Here is a 13,449-nt window from a genome sequence, read left to right on the forward strand (position 1 = left end):
CTTCTGGAAACAGGAAATACTTGCCATCAAGTTCAAAATAAATCTTTTATAAGCATTATTGAGGACACCTACATTGCCTCAGTAATATATGTATTTTACTGTCCATGCCAAAACAGTACAAAAATTAAAATGGGAAAAAGGTTATATATCATCTGATGATATATGACAAAGCTGAATGCTTACTACAAATGTGTTTGTCAGTCTTTCCAAGTTCACCAAAATGCATTTTAGTTCTATAGAACAGTAAAATGCTTAGTCTGTACATATACTACTGCACTACACACACAGACAAAATATTACATGTCCTTAAATCCCTTTTTACCTAAATTTAAAAGAAAATAAAAACACCTATGCCACAAATGGCTGTAATTAATCCTTCTCCAGTACCACAAAGATAGCTTGTAAGAGATCCTTTGATATTACAACTCTCCACTGTCTGTAAAATACAGAAATATAAAGCTGTTCTCAAGACTATTCATCTGATTTCAGCAAAGCATTAGTTTCCCTAATGTCAGTGAACCTATACATTTTTATAATCATTAATTCGCTATTAACAGCACAATTAAATGAAGTAAGCCTTACCCAATTCAATGCATCCACCAATGCCAAGAAGAGATGCTGCACTGTGATAAAGAGGCAGAGTAATATAAATTATGTCTTCTGCAGTAGCGCCAAATGCCCACAGTCCAGCAGCACCTTTAAGAACCTGCATGTGACTGATGACTGCAGCCTTTGGAAGACCTGTAATGAAAACACAAAACCATATATAAAACTTCTCTTAAGGATAACTCATTCTTTTTTCCTGTGTAAGGTCTCTAAAATCATAAAAGAATCAATTCTTTCTTCTGTAACCAAATTTGCAGCCATCTGTTTTGATGGCCATTAATAGACAACTGGCTGTTTAATACAGCATTGCATGTTTGTTCTGTACATATAAAGATACATAAACCAGTTTATAACCTCATCTGTTACTTACTTAATCTGATGTCAAGTCCATTCAAAATTTAACAGTTCAGCAAATTTTCTCATATATTCTAGCAAAGCTACCATTCATTTGAAGACTTAACTACAGCTGTTAACTGGAAGTGTAATCTATGGAGGTTCTAGCTACACTTCAAAGCTATTCCAAAATCCATCACACTAAAGAAAAAAAGCAATAAAAGCCTATGTTGCCAATGAACTACTTATAACAAGAAGTTCTCCACAGAGTTTTTTCCTTCTGCCTTTACAGACAGCTGACTACAGACTGTGCAAGATACTTCTTTCTTTTAACTACCAGTCATTGATTTTCGGAGCAACACTATGGTCTTGCTTTATCAAAAAGTATGAAAATACTCAGTTACTTTAGATTAGAATTAGTTACTCCATACTCTTCAGACTAAACAAATCTTATTCTTTTAGTTACATGGTATATAAAAGAAATCCAGTGTAAATTAATGTAGTACATAAAAGCAGTCTCAAATATTTTAAAGTCTGCATAAATAAAATTTGAGACTTCACACAGATATTTTCTGAATGTAAGAACAAAATCCTCCCACATGGAGAATTCTGTATTTTTTAGCTAAAACTCCTTACTTTTAACCAGTAAGCTCAATCATATTTATATTAGTAGTACTACAAACATACCTGAAAAATACTTGGCAGTATTTTTACCTTCCTAATATTTTTATCCTCATTTGACATTTGTATTTCCTCATTTTTTCCCTAAAGCCTGAAGCAAATAAATTAAATAATTATTTGTATGAAGGAACAAAGCCATAAAGTCAATCTTCATTTTTTATCTTCTGTGACTAAAACTGTTGTATTCAGTTAAATGTGAATGTCAATCTGCATATTTTAACAACATCATGCTGCTTTTCATATCAGCAATCAGGTTTTTTACAGTCTTAGCTTCTTAGCTGCTGGAGCACTAGTAAGAAATTCAGCCATCTGTTTCTAAAATAGAAGGCTAGTAACTTAATCTTATTTTCTGTCTCTACAGTGACCTGCATAGAACATGACTTAATGAAGAAAACCAAAATGTCTTATTCACTTGAAGATTGTTTTTTAAAGTTCTAGATACAATGTTAGCTTTATTAGCTAGGCAGTGGTGTGTGATCATAAAATAATATTTATTATAATTGTAAACCCACCAGAAAAGCAAAATGTTTTATAAACACCTTAGCTGTGAGGTAGTAAGAGGTAAAGCTTCTCACGGTATTTGCACAATGTGGCAGGAAAAAAAGCAAGAGAAGCCCATAAACCACTGAATATAGACAGTCACTGACAAGAAACATGCATATTTTCTACCATACTGCTTCTATGTAATATGTTATTCTACTATGAAAAAATGAACCAAAATACTAGAGTTTCAGAAATTCAAGTTTCTAGATGAAAAATTAAGGAAAATATAGACTCTTTAGCAGATTTGTACCTGTTGTTCCTGAAGTAAATATATATAAAACAGATGACTTGAGGTTGTTGGCAGAGCGTCGACTAACTGGAACAGGGTCTTCAGACACAGCCTCTATTTTGTCTAAAAGGGTATGCACACTTGGAAAAGTGGTGTCTTTGGTCATTATCCAAACGCTAACATCTTTTTGGAGGTTAGGAAGAATTTCTTGGAGCGTCCCAAGCAAATCTTAAGAATTAACATAAAACAATGTTACTTACATGATGTCTTCACAAAATTAGTGAATAAAGCATTTTTCCTCTGACAGTTTTACTTTTTATAATAGAAAGAGTCACCACCATGGACATAAACAAATTCAGTAAAGTAATGATGAACTAGAATAAAAATTCACTGACAACGGGATACAATGTGGTAAAAATACTGCTGACCCCACAAGGTCTAATTGTCAACTATCCCTCAAGGCAAAATTAAGAGCCTTGATTACTGGTTTCTGTTTACCACCTTGTTTTGGATAACGCTTGGTCATTGCTAAGACCAGACTGAAGTGTAGTTAAGCTTCAACTTCAAATAAACAATGAAGAAATATGTTGAAGATGCAAGGCAAATATATACATAGCTGGTAATTACAGTGTAGGTTTCCCTGGATCCCCTCAACAGCTATCTCATTGAGCAGTATTTTTTTCAAAAGAACAGAAGTGACTGATTTAAACACAAACAGACAAAAAACTATTATTAGGTATGTAGGTACCTGAATTTCACAGAACAGAAATATGAAACAGACACATGGCTTAGACACACCATGTGGCTATTTATGTAGTGTGTTGTCTGTTTTAGATAACTTAATGAATCTGATCTTAGGTACATCAGACAATTTTATTTTCTTATAATTACAAGTTCATTCACTGAAAGCCATTCCTTCTACTGGCTTTTACCTGAATATAAATACAAACTCACTTTTATGAAATAAAAACAGCAGCATAACCAATTTTGTTTGGCTTATCACAAAGAAACCATGAGAGAGAGTCTCAGATTAAACAAGAAAAAAATATAAATAGAGGTCAATCCTTAAGTAGTACATTTGGTATTTATGTTTGTATTTCTAAGCATTTTAACAATCTGTTACTTTCTCAGAACACTGCACAGGCATTAAAGTATTAATCCAGGAAAATTCTTCAAGAATAGGAATAATATGGCTTTCAATAGAACTATTCATATACTTGAAGACTCATTTAAACTTAAGTGCTTTGTTGGATCTCAGCCTATGTAATTAATCTTGCAAATATCCCTGTGGGTATAAATTTATGTTATTATCTCAGTTTTTACAGATGAATAAACAAACAAAGTTGACATGACTCACCCAGAACCTCATAATGAGGCATTGCCAGAGCCAGCATTTGAAATCCTGATGTTAACTCCAGGCTCATTCCATATATATTAAATATGGATACCATTAATAGAACCTCCTTGCACAAATTTTACACCAAAATAACTGAAGATTTTTAATCTTTCAGAAAACTACTTTCTAATGACAGACTGTATATATTTTAATGAATGATATACTAATCGCTACAACAGAGGTATAGCCTACCGTTACAAACTAAACATGTGTCTTACAAACCTAAAGCCTACAGAGTACATTTTCTATATATTTAATGAGTGTTTAGCAAATAGATCTGATGGAGCGTAACATTAAAATGTTTGTGTTCTAACTTCCTTGCACCAAAGAATGATTTCAGGAAGGAATCACTGTAATTATGAAAATCAAGAAGATAGATAGCCTTCTGTTTGAATCACTGGAGTACAGTCTCCTTCAGATGAAAAAATGTGAACAAAAAATAATGCTAAGGACAATAGTGTTAACTGCAGGAAACCTGGGGCACTGAAAGTCAAGGTTTATTGGCATATTAATTCTGTTTTGCTGTTGTGTTATAAAATGATGGTATATTTTTTCAAGTAATAAATATGAAAATACAACTGTATTATTTCTAATAAAAACCAGCTATTAATAAAGCAAGTGTGACAGAATAATTACTTATTACCTTCTAATACTGATTTTTGTCTTCCAATTATGCATATATATACATATATGTCTCTTTATTAGTTGTCCATTCTGTGTGTAGTGTCATTACCAGATAACAAATGGGATGTAGAAATATTGAGAAAAACTGCCCAATAAAAGTCATCATGCAAAATTATCCTGTATAATTACACTGTAATTTTAAATGAAATTTCACGTATTGTTTAATTGAAAACTATCCTCTTGTAAAAGGCCTGAAACCCTCAGTCAGTACTACCCTTTTAAAGTACTGCAGATACCAAAAGGATCATTTTGGCATTTCCTTATTTTCTATAGATAGATTAATTCCTTCTTGAATTTCCCTAAATTATTTTGCTTTTTATATTTTTGAAACTGAAGATGAAGTTATATTACATGCCAACTCTTAACTTCTCTACAGAAGACATTTCTGTTTAGGACTGCATGACAAAGTAATTCACAAATATTTCTAATTTTTTAGGATTCAGAAGTTCTAGATAAAAAGTTCACCAAGTTCTTTGGATATTTGAGTAGCATGAAGTGTAAGTCTGTCAAAAAGAAGAGGACTTACCTCTTTTCTTTCCTTCCTTCAAAGGAAGAAAGGTGGCAACCATTAATTTAAACTCTACAGATGCAATAATTTAAGCTTCGAGAGTCACAGGAGGGCATAACTCCTTTTAAGTAGAATGAAAAAAATATATTTACTCTAAATAATTAAGATCAATCTTCAAATTAAACATACACACTTTTTATTGTTCCTCTAAACACCTACTCATAAAACCTATGGCTTTTGTTGTTGTGCAGAGGCTTGCTTGGTTTTTTAACTACTATTTAACTATTAATTGATTATATAATAGAATTTGTCTTCTGTGCTCAGGAATCTAGTACTTGGCACATTATGTGAACAGCTTGTAATTATATATTATCTTGAAAGAAATTTCTAGTTAGATAGGAGAAAACAGCAGAAACAGTAAGTGATTTCCTGAATAAGAAAGGGTAATTTAAACCAGCTGTATTCAGTGTGCCAGAAAATGAAAATTACTTCTGGAACACACAGGAGCATGGAGTGTTTAAAGATAACTTTCAGTTGTACTAACATATTTCCAAAGAATAATCTTGATGATAGTCAACCAACGTTTTGTTCCCTGTACAATGAACTTCTGTGCCAGATGTTGTTTAGGCCTCTTTGGTTTATATACCATCTTGCCCATGTGTCAGGAAAAAACAGCCCTCTTGGAGGAACTATAGTTTGATTATTTCTAGAGTTACCTGCTACGTGTACTTTACCATATAGGAAAGCAATTATAGGAAAGCAATTTAGCTATTTAAGCTTGTGGTTTCTCTCAAGTACTTGTTTGCTTTTTGCACTGTGAAAGTATATTCACGTTTTGGTCTATTTGTTTTGGAAGAAATGACTGCTTATCTAAAGTTTGGCAATGTAGTAAGCAGTTCTGTGTGCATTGTTTACATAGTTTGTACATGAATATTCACCATTTGCTAACTAATTGGCTTCTATTGGGAAAAAAAAAGTATCTGTCATTGGTCAAGATGAATATGCTTCTCTACTGTTTTTTGACTTCCCCCCTCCCCCCCCCCCAGCTTACTAAAAGTTTCTAAAACTGTTACATTAAATTCCCATAAATACATAACTCAGCTACATCTTTTGAGAAAGCAAGGAAAATAGGTTTTGGTTTTGAACTACTGTCCTAGGCTTCAAGTTGCACAAAAGGTTTTTCATGTTATTTCCAGCAAAGAAACAATGTGGCTTGTTGGCAAGGTCACAGTCCTACACTGATGAAAGGAATACATCAGTTTATGAGATCAACTTGTACTGAACAGAACGTTACTCTTACTCGGAAGGAAAACTGTATTAAATGGTTCTTACATAACTTTGATGAGTACCCTGGCTGATATGCTCAGTAAACTATGGCAAGCCCAAACTCTTTCCCACACTGTCTGGCCTCAGAAAATAATTGTTACTTGTACTTGATTCCCCAAGTGACTCCTTACACTCAGCATTTATTTTCACCAAGTACTAATAATTTCTGTAGTAAAGGTGGTAAAGGTAGTAAAACTGAAACTGGCTTGGAAATCACAGTTGGCACTGTTTTCCACTCAAAGGCCATCTGGGACAGAGACACAGACTAAGTAAAAGCAAGTGATCCAAGAGATAAGGTGTCCAACAGAGAAGATAAGAGCATCTTCTGCAGGGTTTCCTCGTTCTAAATATTTAGGTCTAAATAGGTTTTTATTCTAAATAGTTAAGAAAATACGGTTTTGATAAAATTCATTTTTTTCATTCAGTGACTAACATATGAGAGCTGATACTGCTACTTGTATATAGCACCATATGACCTTAATTCACAAATACCAAAAAAGACTTTTTTTACTCTCTTTTTCCAGGATGTAGACACACTTCTGTCTGAATGTTACTTCTGCCAGCATAAACCCTGGTTCTGAGCTCTGAAGGCAGGAAGTTCAGAATACACTCAGCAGAAGCAGAAAGCACTGATGGTGCCTCAGAAGTAAAGAATTCTGGACAGGTAAATGCTATACTTGCACAGCTGGGAGATGCAAGTCTGTATAAAATTGCAGAATCACAGAATGATTTTGGTTGGAAGGCATCTCTGGAGGTCATCTTGGTCCAACATCCCTGCTCAAGCAAGCCCATGTAGAGCAGGCTGCCCATACATGTCTATGCAGCACGTGCAGTCCCTTAATAGTCTTTGCTATCAGGTCTGATGTAAACCAATCTTACGGAGTTTAGTCATGCAGTCCTTTCACAGTTGAATCCTTACATCAGAAGACAAGATGGTAATCTGCGATGACCTACTAAGAGTTGAAAGATTCTGAGTAGCAGCAGACTATAAATGCACTGGTAAATTCCATTTGTACCATTCTGGTGGGTCACTAGATTGTAAATATTGTTTAATAGTATTGATGTTACACAGCTACTGTCCAAAAGATAAAATGTTCAAGCAAGACTCCAATGAATAGAAATACTCCCTACAAAAGTGCCTCAAAAGATGCCTTCATTTTAAGCAGTGCCTTACTACTCTGTTTAACCACTAGTTTTAAACCAGTAGGGGTGGCATCATCTGGTAACAAATGTAATATGAATGAATACCTTTTAAACAGGTCAGATTGCTGTTAGAGTAAGCTAATGCTGGCAGTCTGATAGAGAGAAGGGCATACAGCTTCCTTTTTTCTCCTTTACAAGTTCTTCATTTACTTATATATTTGTTAAATGCTATATTATTAAAACAGCAATTTTAAACTCCAACTTTTGAATCTCTTTCAACAAACATTCCCCAGAATGGGAGTGGTGGTAGTGTTTCTGGGAATGGAAGTGTGAGAATATTGCATAACAAATTGAAGCAAGAGCTGAATGCTCTGGGAACACAGCAGACAAATGAAAAGTAGTTAAAGCAAAAACTCTCTCTCTGCCTCAAAGGTAAGTGGAAATACTGGAAAGGAAAGCAAAGGCTAAATATTGACAAATGAAAGTATCTATATTTGCCTGACAGCCTGTGGCTGGATGAGAAGTTAAAAAGCAAGTTACTGGATTGTGTTAAATGAATTAAAAGAACATTGTTGTCATCGAAAAAAAAACCCAACCTTTTAGAGATAGCCATTTCATGTAAGAAACCAACAAGGGAACAATTTTGAAGTTTTCACAACATATCTGAGGCTTAAGAATAAAGCATTCAATTGCAGAGAGTATTTCAACCTTTTAGAGATAGCCATTTCATGTAAGAAACCAACAAGGGAACAATTTTGAAGTTTTCACAACATATCTGAGGCTTAAGAATAAAGCATTCAATTGCAGAGAGTATTTCAACCTTTTAGAGATAGCCATTTCATGTAAGAAACCAACAAGGGAACAATTTTGAAGTTTTCACAACATATCTGAGGCTTAAGAATAAAGCATTCAATTGCAGAGAGTATTTCAACCTTTTAGAGATAGCCATTTCATGTAAGAAACCAACAAGGGAACAATTTTGAAGTTTTCACAACATATCTGAGGCTTAAGAATAAAGCATTCAATTGCAGAGATTTCATAGAATACGTAAATCAAAATCAAACCCCCCAAACTTCAGTGCTATTGGAAGACTCACATCTGAAGTTAGAAAAAGCAATCAAAATATCAGAGAACTGTCAGATGAGAACAAAGTCTGACTGCAAATACTGAAGGAAAGACAAGATGATACTAAGTGGACCGGGTTACCAAATCACAACCTCTGAAAAATACACATTCATAAACCAAAATTCTATTGAGTACAAATTTCACAAATTAGAGGGATCTTGCAAGAGGCAGCATGAAAGGCTGAACAAGGTGTGGAAGAAAATGCAACCATAAATACCACCCAGTCTGTCTGGATAGAGGTATCACATTCGGAAAAAAACAAAAGCATTCTGGAAAAATTACAAGATGTACCCAAAGAAGCTGCAGGATGCAATTATCTCACACAGAGGAAGGCTACAACACCATTCTGAGCAGGGAAGGTTTAGCAATAAACAGTTATCTGTGGTAACTGTTCCAGATATCAGCAGAAGGTGGCAGGTTCCCTTCAGCACAAATGAAACCTTAATGTTATGTGCATTTGAATACAGGTTCCTGATTTAATGTGCCATTACAGACATGAATTTCAAGAGCAAATTTTGTCTTGCCGAGCACACACAGTTAATGGTCAACTGTTCAGGGAATGACTTCTGCTGTGCTGCAGCATATGAACAAGACTGAAGGTCATTCAAAATATTAAAAAGGTAAGTTTTGCAACTGTTACAAGAAACTAATTTGCTTAGTCAAGCCCATATTTGTTTGTGGAGGGTGAAAAACCTGCATATTTTTGAAAATCATAATTTCCACTATCCAGAAATAATATCATTACATACTAAACCCTGATTAAAAAAAAAACAGTGCTAGCTGCCAAACATGATGCCTGGCAATGACAATGACAGATACTTGTCCACGGGTTGATTGTTTTTAGTGTAAATATTTTGCAAAAAGAACTTCAGCTTCTTTCACAGATACAGCTACAAAAAACCCCCTAAGTCCCAAATAAGAACACTGTGAAGCCTTGCAGGCTCAAGGGACTCACAAACTTAATGCGAAGACTGAAACCCATGAATAAAGTAAGAAGACCAACACATAAAAGACCAGCTCAGAGACTAATTTGTTGGCATCTCTGCTGTATTATCTGTCTGCACATAGATCTTCTTTTGTGAGCAGACTCATGGAACAAGTTAGTTCAACGCAGTCACTCTCACTATCACCTGCTGGTAACAAATTCAGAGTGAAGAAACAGGGACCCTGTTCCTGCTTTGGAAAGGTTTTTTTCATTGATTAGTTAACCTCTCACTTTAATAAAGACTATTCTTAGATACAAGTTTTGATTCAAAGTTCTCTGTCACCACAGTCAATGCAGAAAGAATTTCCTGCACGTTAATTCCATTCCTCATTCCATAAACTCAAAAGCACACATTCATGAGAGGGTGTTAAATGAGATTTTTTTTTTTATTAGGTAAATAAGAAGGCAAAATTAAAAACTGTTAGTTCAGAGGCATTGTCATCATGTGTTTTGGTGTTATATTTAAATTGGCTTTTGTTTCATTAGCCTGTTTTAATTACTAAGCATTCTTAAACCAGCATACCATATGCAATCAGAATGACAAAATTTATAATCAGAAAATATGAAAGGGAAAAGTCTTAAACACATTTTTGGAAGCACAAATTTGCAGCAGCAGGTAACAGATGGAAGGAAATTCCACCATTTAGGTGTCATGGATGTAAAACCCCACAACCTGTATAACAGGAATAAGGCAGAGTAGACTTGAAATAATAATTTGAGAGAGGCAGGACAACATTAATATTTAATATTTTGAAATGTCCTCCTCTAACCAAATGTCAAGGTTCGGTATGATCTTTCAGCATTGCAGGTTCACTTGCACTTGATCATAAATGCTGAGGCAAGCTTAGGTTTTGGATCTGTCTTCAGTTTATACATCTCTATACTTGAAGCCAAATTTGGATATAAAATTCACAGTATGCCTACATCAAGATTTTAAGTTCTTTTGAAGCACTTAATAAAATGTAATACTTTGGAAACATACACAACGCAATTATTGGCTATTCAAATACAGCAGTATCTTCTACAATCCAACAGCAACACTAAGTTGGTTATTACAAATCAACCTGCTATGTGCTACACCTGTGTAAAAAAAGCCTCTCGATTTTAGTCCCTGGAAGACTATTGTACCTCTGTGAACAGCTGTACAGCAGAGGTTTTCCAGTCTGAGCTTAGATGTTCTAGTTTGCAGTTATTTTGATCCCTAGAAAGATGGGGAGATACTAGAGGAGAGGAAAGTACATAAGTGAGGTTAAAACTGACTATCTAAAACAGGAACAGGAAATTATTCTTAATAGATAATTTTAATCTTTTCTGAGACACATTAAGCAACTACTGGAGTGATTACATGTTAGATACTGCAAACTTTCCTGCAATGCACATTTTTAAAGAGAAGGTTAAACTGATGTCTCCAAAGCCAAGATATACTTAATTTTGCCGGAGAGGCTTAACTTTTATGATTTCTCCAAGTCCCTTCCTTCTAGCCCAAGGTTTCCTTTATTCTGTGAACATCTGAAAATTAGGTTTTCAATAAAGAAGCTGGAGAGATGTGCACAGGGGAGATGTGACATTAAAAGCTTTGGATGTATGAATCAGGTGTATACTCTACCTGCTCCCACAACAAGTATCTTGGGCTCACAGCTACTGACACAGTGCAGCAGAGACCTGGAGCGGACATTGAAGTTGAGGAAAGCCACCACGCAGCCCAGCTTGGCCAGCCCGAACCACACATGGATGAAGTCTGGCTCGTTGCCCATCAGCAAGGCCACCGTGTCGCCCTTCTTCAGAGTTCCATGGTGTAGGAAGACCTGTGCTATCCTGTTACTCCTTCTGTCCACATCCCGGTAGGTGTGCACCTTCCCTTCGTAGATGAGGAATGGCTTGTGGGGCTGCATCTCAGACAGCTTCACAAACTTGTCCAGCGTGGTGACAATCCTCCCTTGCAGCCGGTACACCTCCACTCTCAGCCCATGCATCAGTACTTTCACCAGGTATCTCAGGTCAGCCCAGAAGTAGGGGAAGAGGAGTTTCTGGATAAGGTGCAAGGAGACAATCCCGGCGGCAGCGGCCGGTAGCCAGGAGGGCAGCATTGGGAGTGGATAAAGGTCGTCCCTGCCACTCATCTCCCTACGGCCAGGCGACACGGAGTCGGGACGCGGGGAGCAGCCAGGTAGGGTGCGGCGTCTGAGGAGAAAGCTGGTGGAGGCTGAGGCGTTTCCCGCCCTCTCCTCCACCGGGGAGGTGCGCCGACGCCCTGGGAAGCCCGCACCAACTCCCGGTCAGGCGGCAGCAGGGCGGGGGGAGCCGCGCAGCCGACGGCGACCGCCAGCCGCACAGCTCGGCCCCGCCGCCCGGAGCCGCCCGCCCGCCTCAGCCTCCCCCCGCTGCGCCGGGCCCCGCACCTGCGGGACGGCACGCCGCGCCCCGGCGGCAGAGGCGAGGGCCGGCAGGGCCGTGAGCTCCCGGCGTCACCACCGATGGCTGAGGCGAGAGCTTCCCCCGCCCACCGGGACTCACGGACAGCGCCGAGCTGCTGGCGGGGCGGCGGCGGCTGCTCCCGGAGCCGGTTGCGTGAGGCTTTTTTTTCTTTCCTACCTCACCCGACCCCCGGCGGCGGGAGCCCGAGAGGTTGGCTCCTGGGTGAAGCGGCGGCCGAGCGCTGGAAGCCTCGCCCCAGCGCAGCCCTCGCCGCGGCGGGCGGCGGCGGAGCGAGGGCCGGGGCCCGGTCCCTGTCCCTGGGAGGGCGGTGGGACGGGCCGCCGCGGGCAGCTGCTGCCCGCCGGGCTGTCAGAGCGGCCGTAGCAGTTCGGCCCCGGGAAGCCAGTTATCACCGCTGGTGCCTGGGGCTCGGCTCCGCTCTGAGGCGTCGAGCAGGCTTCGGCGTCGAGGCCCCGTCGCCCTAGGGCGGCGCCTGGGCTGCCCGCGGTCACGCAGCTTCTGGGCCTCAGGAGCAGTTTGGGACCGGGACCGGCGTTGCAACCAGCCCGGATACGGGCAGTACTCTTCGGGACTGGTCCAGTCTGCCTGGAAGCTGGGGGCTGGGCCGAGGCTGTGGGTCAGTGTACCACGCGAATGTCTTCTTCGTGCGGAGGGGACATGGCTGGCATAAAGCAGCGACACCTGGGCATGCTTCTGGTCCTGCTGCAGGTGAGGTCTGTGACCCCAAGCACTTTGACACACTCATGGCTCCCTGCCATCCGAAGGCATCCACTGCCTGCCATTGCCCTTGGTGAGACACGTAACTTGGTGTTCATGTGTTTTAGTGCAGCTGAGTCTGGAGTTACCTGTGATGGAGAGAAACTAGCACCTGGGGGTTGAGACATGCCGTTTGACATGCCATTTGTTTGCTAAGATTGTTTGTTAAAACATGCCCTTTGTTTGTTAAGACATGCTGATTATTTGTTAAGACATGCCGATGGTTTGTTAAAACATGCCCTTTGTTCGTTAAGACATGCTGTTCTCTGATAACATGGGGGCTGGTTCTGTGGGTTGGACAGGCGCCAAGGGCTCAGAGGGCTGGTGCCAAAGTTGTAGCTGGGGAAATCTGGCACGAGGGACCCAGAGAGCACAAGCCAGAGTTGTAGCTGGGGCAGTGTGGCACCAGGGGCCCAGAGGGCATGCGCCAGAGACAAAAGTTGAGAAGTTTATGAAGAAGAGGGAGCCTTACTTCATCCTTGATACCCCGGCCCACGACCACCAGGAAGAACTGCGCAGGTGCGAAGAGAAGAGACGAAGGCGAGGCATATGGAAATGATTTCTCAGAGAGTCTATGAATATGTATAAGCATCTTATGCATATGTATCATTCGGAGCATAAGGGAGGTAGCCCCGGGTCATATGGGTGTGCATGTTTGTGGTGGAGGATCCCCCAGGTACCGAATAAACATACCTACT

At 39.2% G+C, this 13,449-nt stretch overlaps 1 protein-coding gene across 1 annotated transcript in view; it reads right to left on the reverse strand.

Moving 5' to 3' along the window:
- Window positions 1-13,449, reverse strand: part of SLC27A6 (solute carrier family 27 member 6) — a 42,143-nt gene extending 28,694 nt beyond the window's left edge. The window contains exons 1-3 of the mRNA XM_033005608.2: window positions 11,166-13,449; window positions 2,414-2,620; window positions 583-741 (exon numbers count right to left, since the gene is read on the reverse strand). Coding sequence (XP_032861499.1) covers window positions 583-741; window positions 2,414-2,620; window positions 11,166-11,679 — 880 coding nt within the window. The 5' untranslated portion in view covers window positions 11,680-13,449. The remainder of the gene's footprint in view (window positions 1-582; window positions 742-2,413; window positions 2,621-11,165) is intronic.

The sequence above is a fragment of the Tyto alba genome, unplaced genomic scaffold, assembly GCF_018691265.1.
Source record: "Tyto alba isolate M040663 unplaced genomic scaffold, T.alba_DEE_v4.0 Super-Scaffold_13, whole genome shotgun sequence".
Classification (NCBI taxonomy): domain Eukaryota; kingdom Metazoa; phylum Chordata; class Aves; order Strigiformes; family Tytonidae; genus Tyto; species Tyto alba.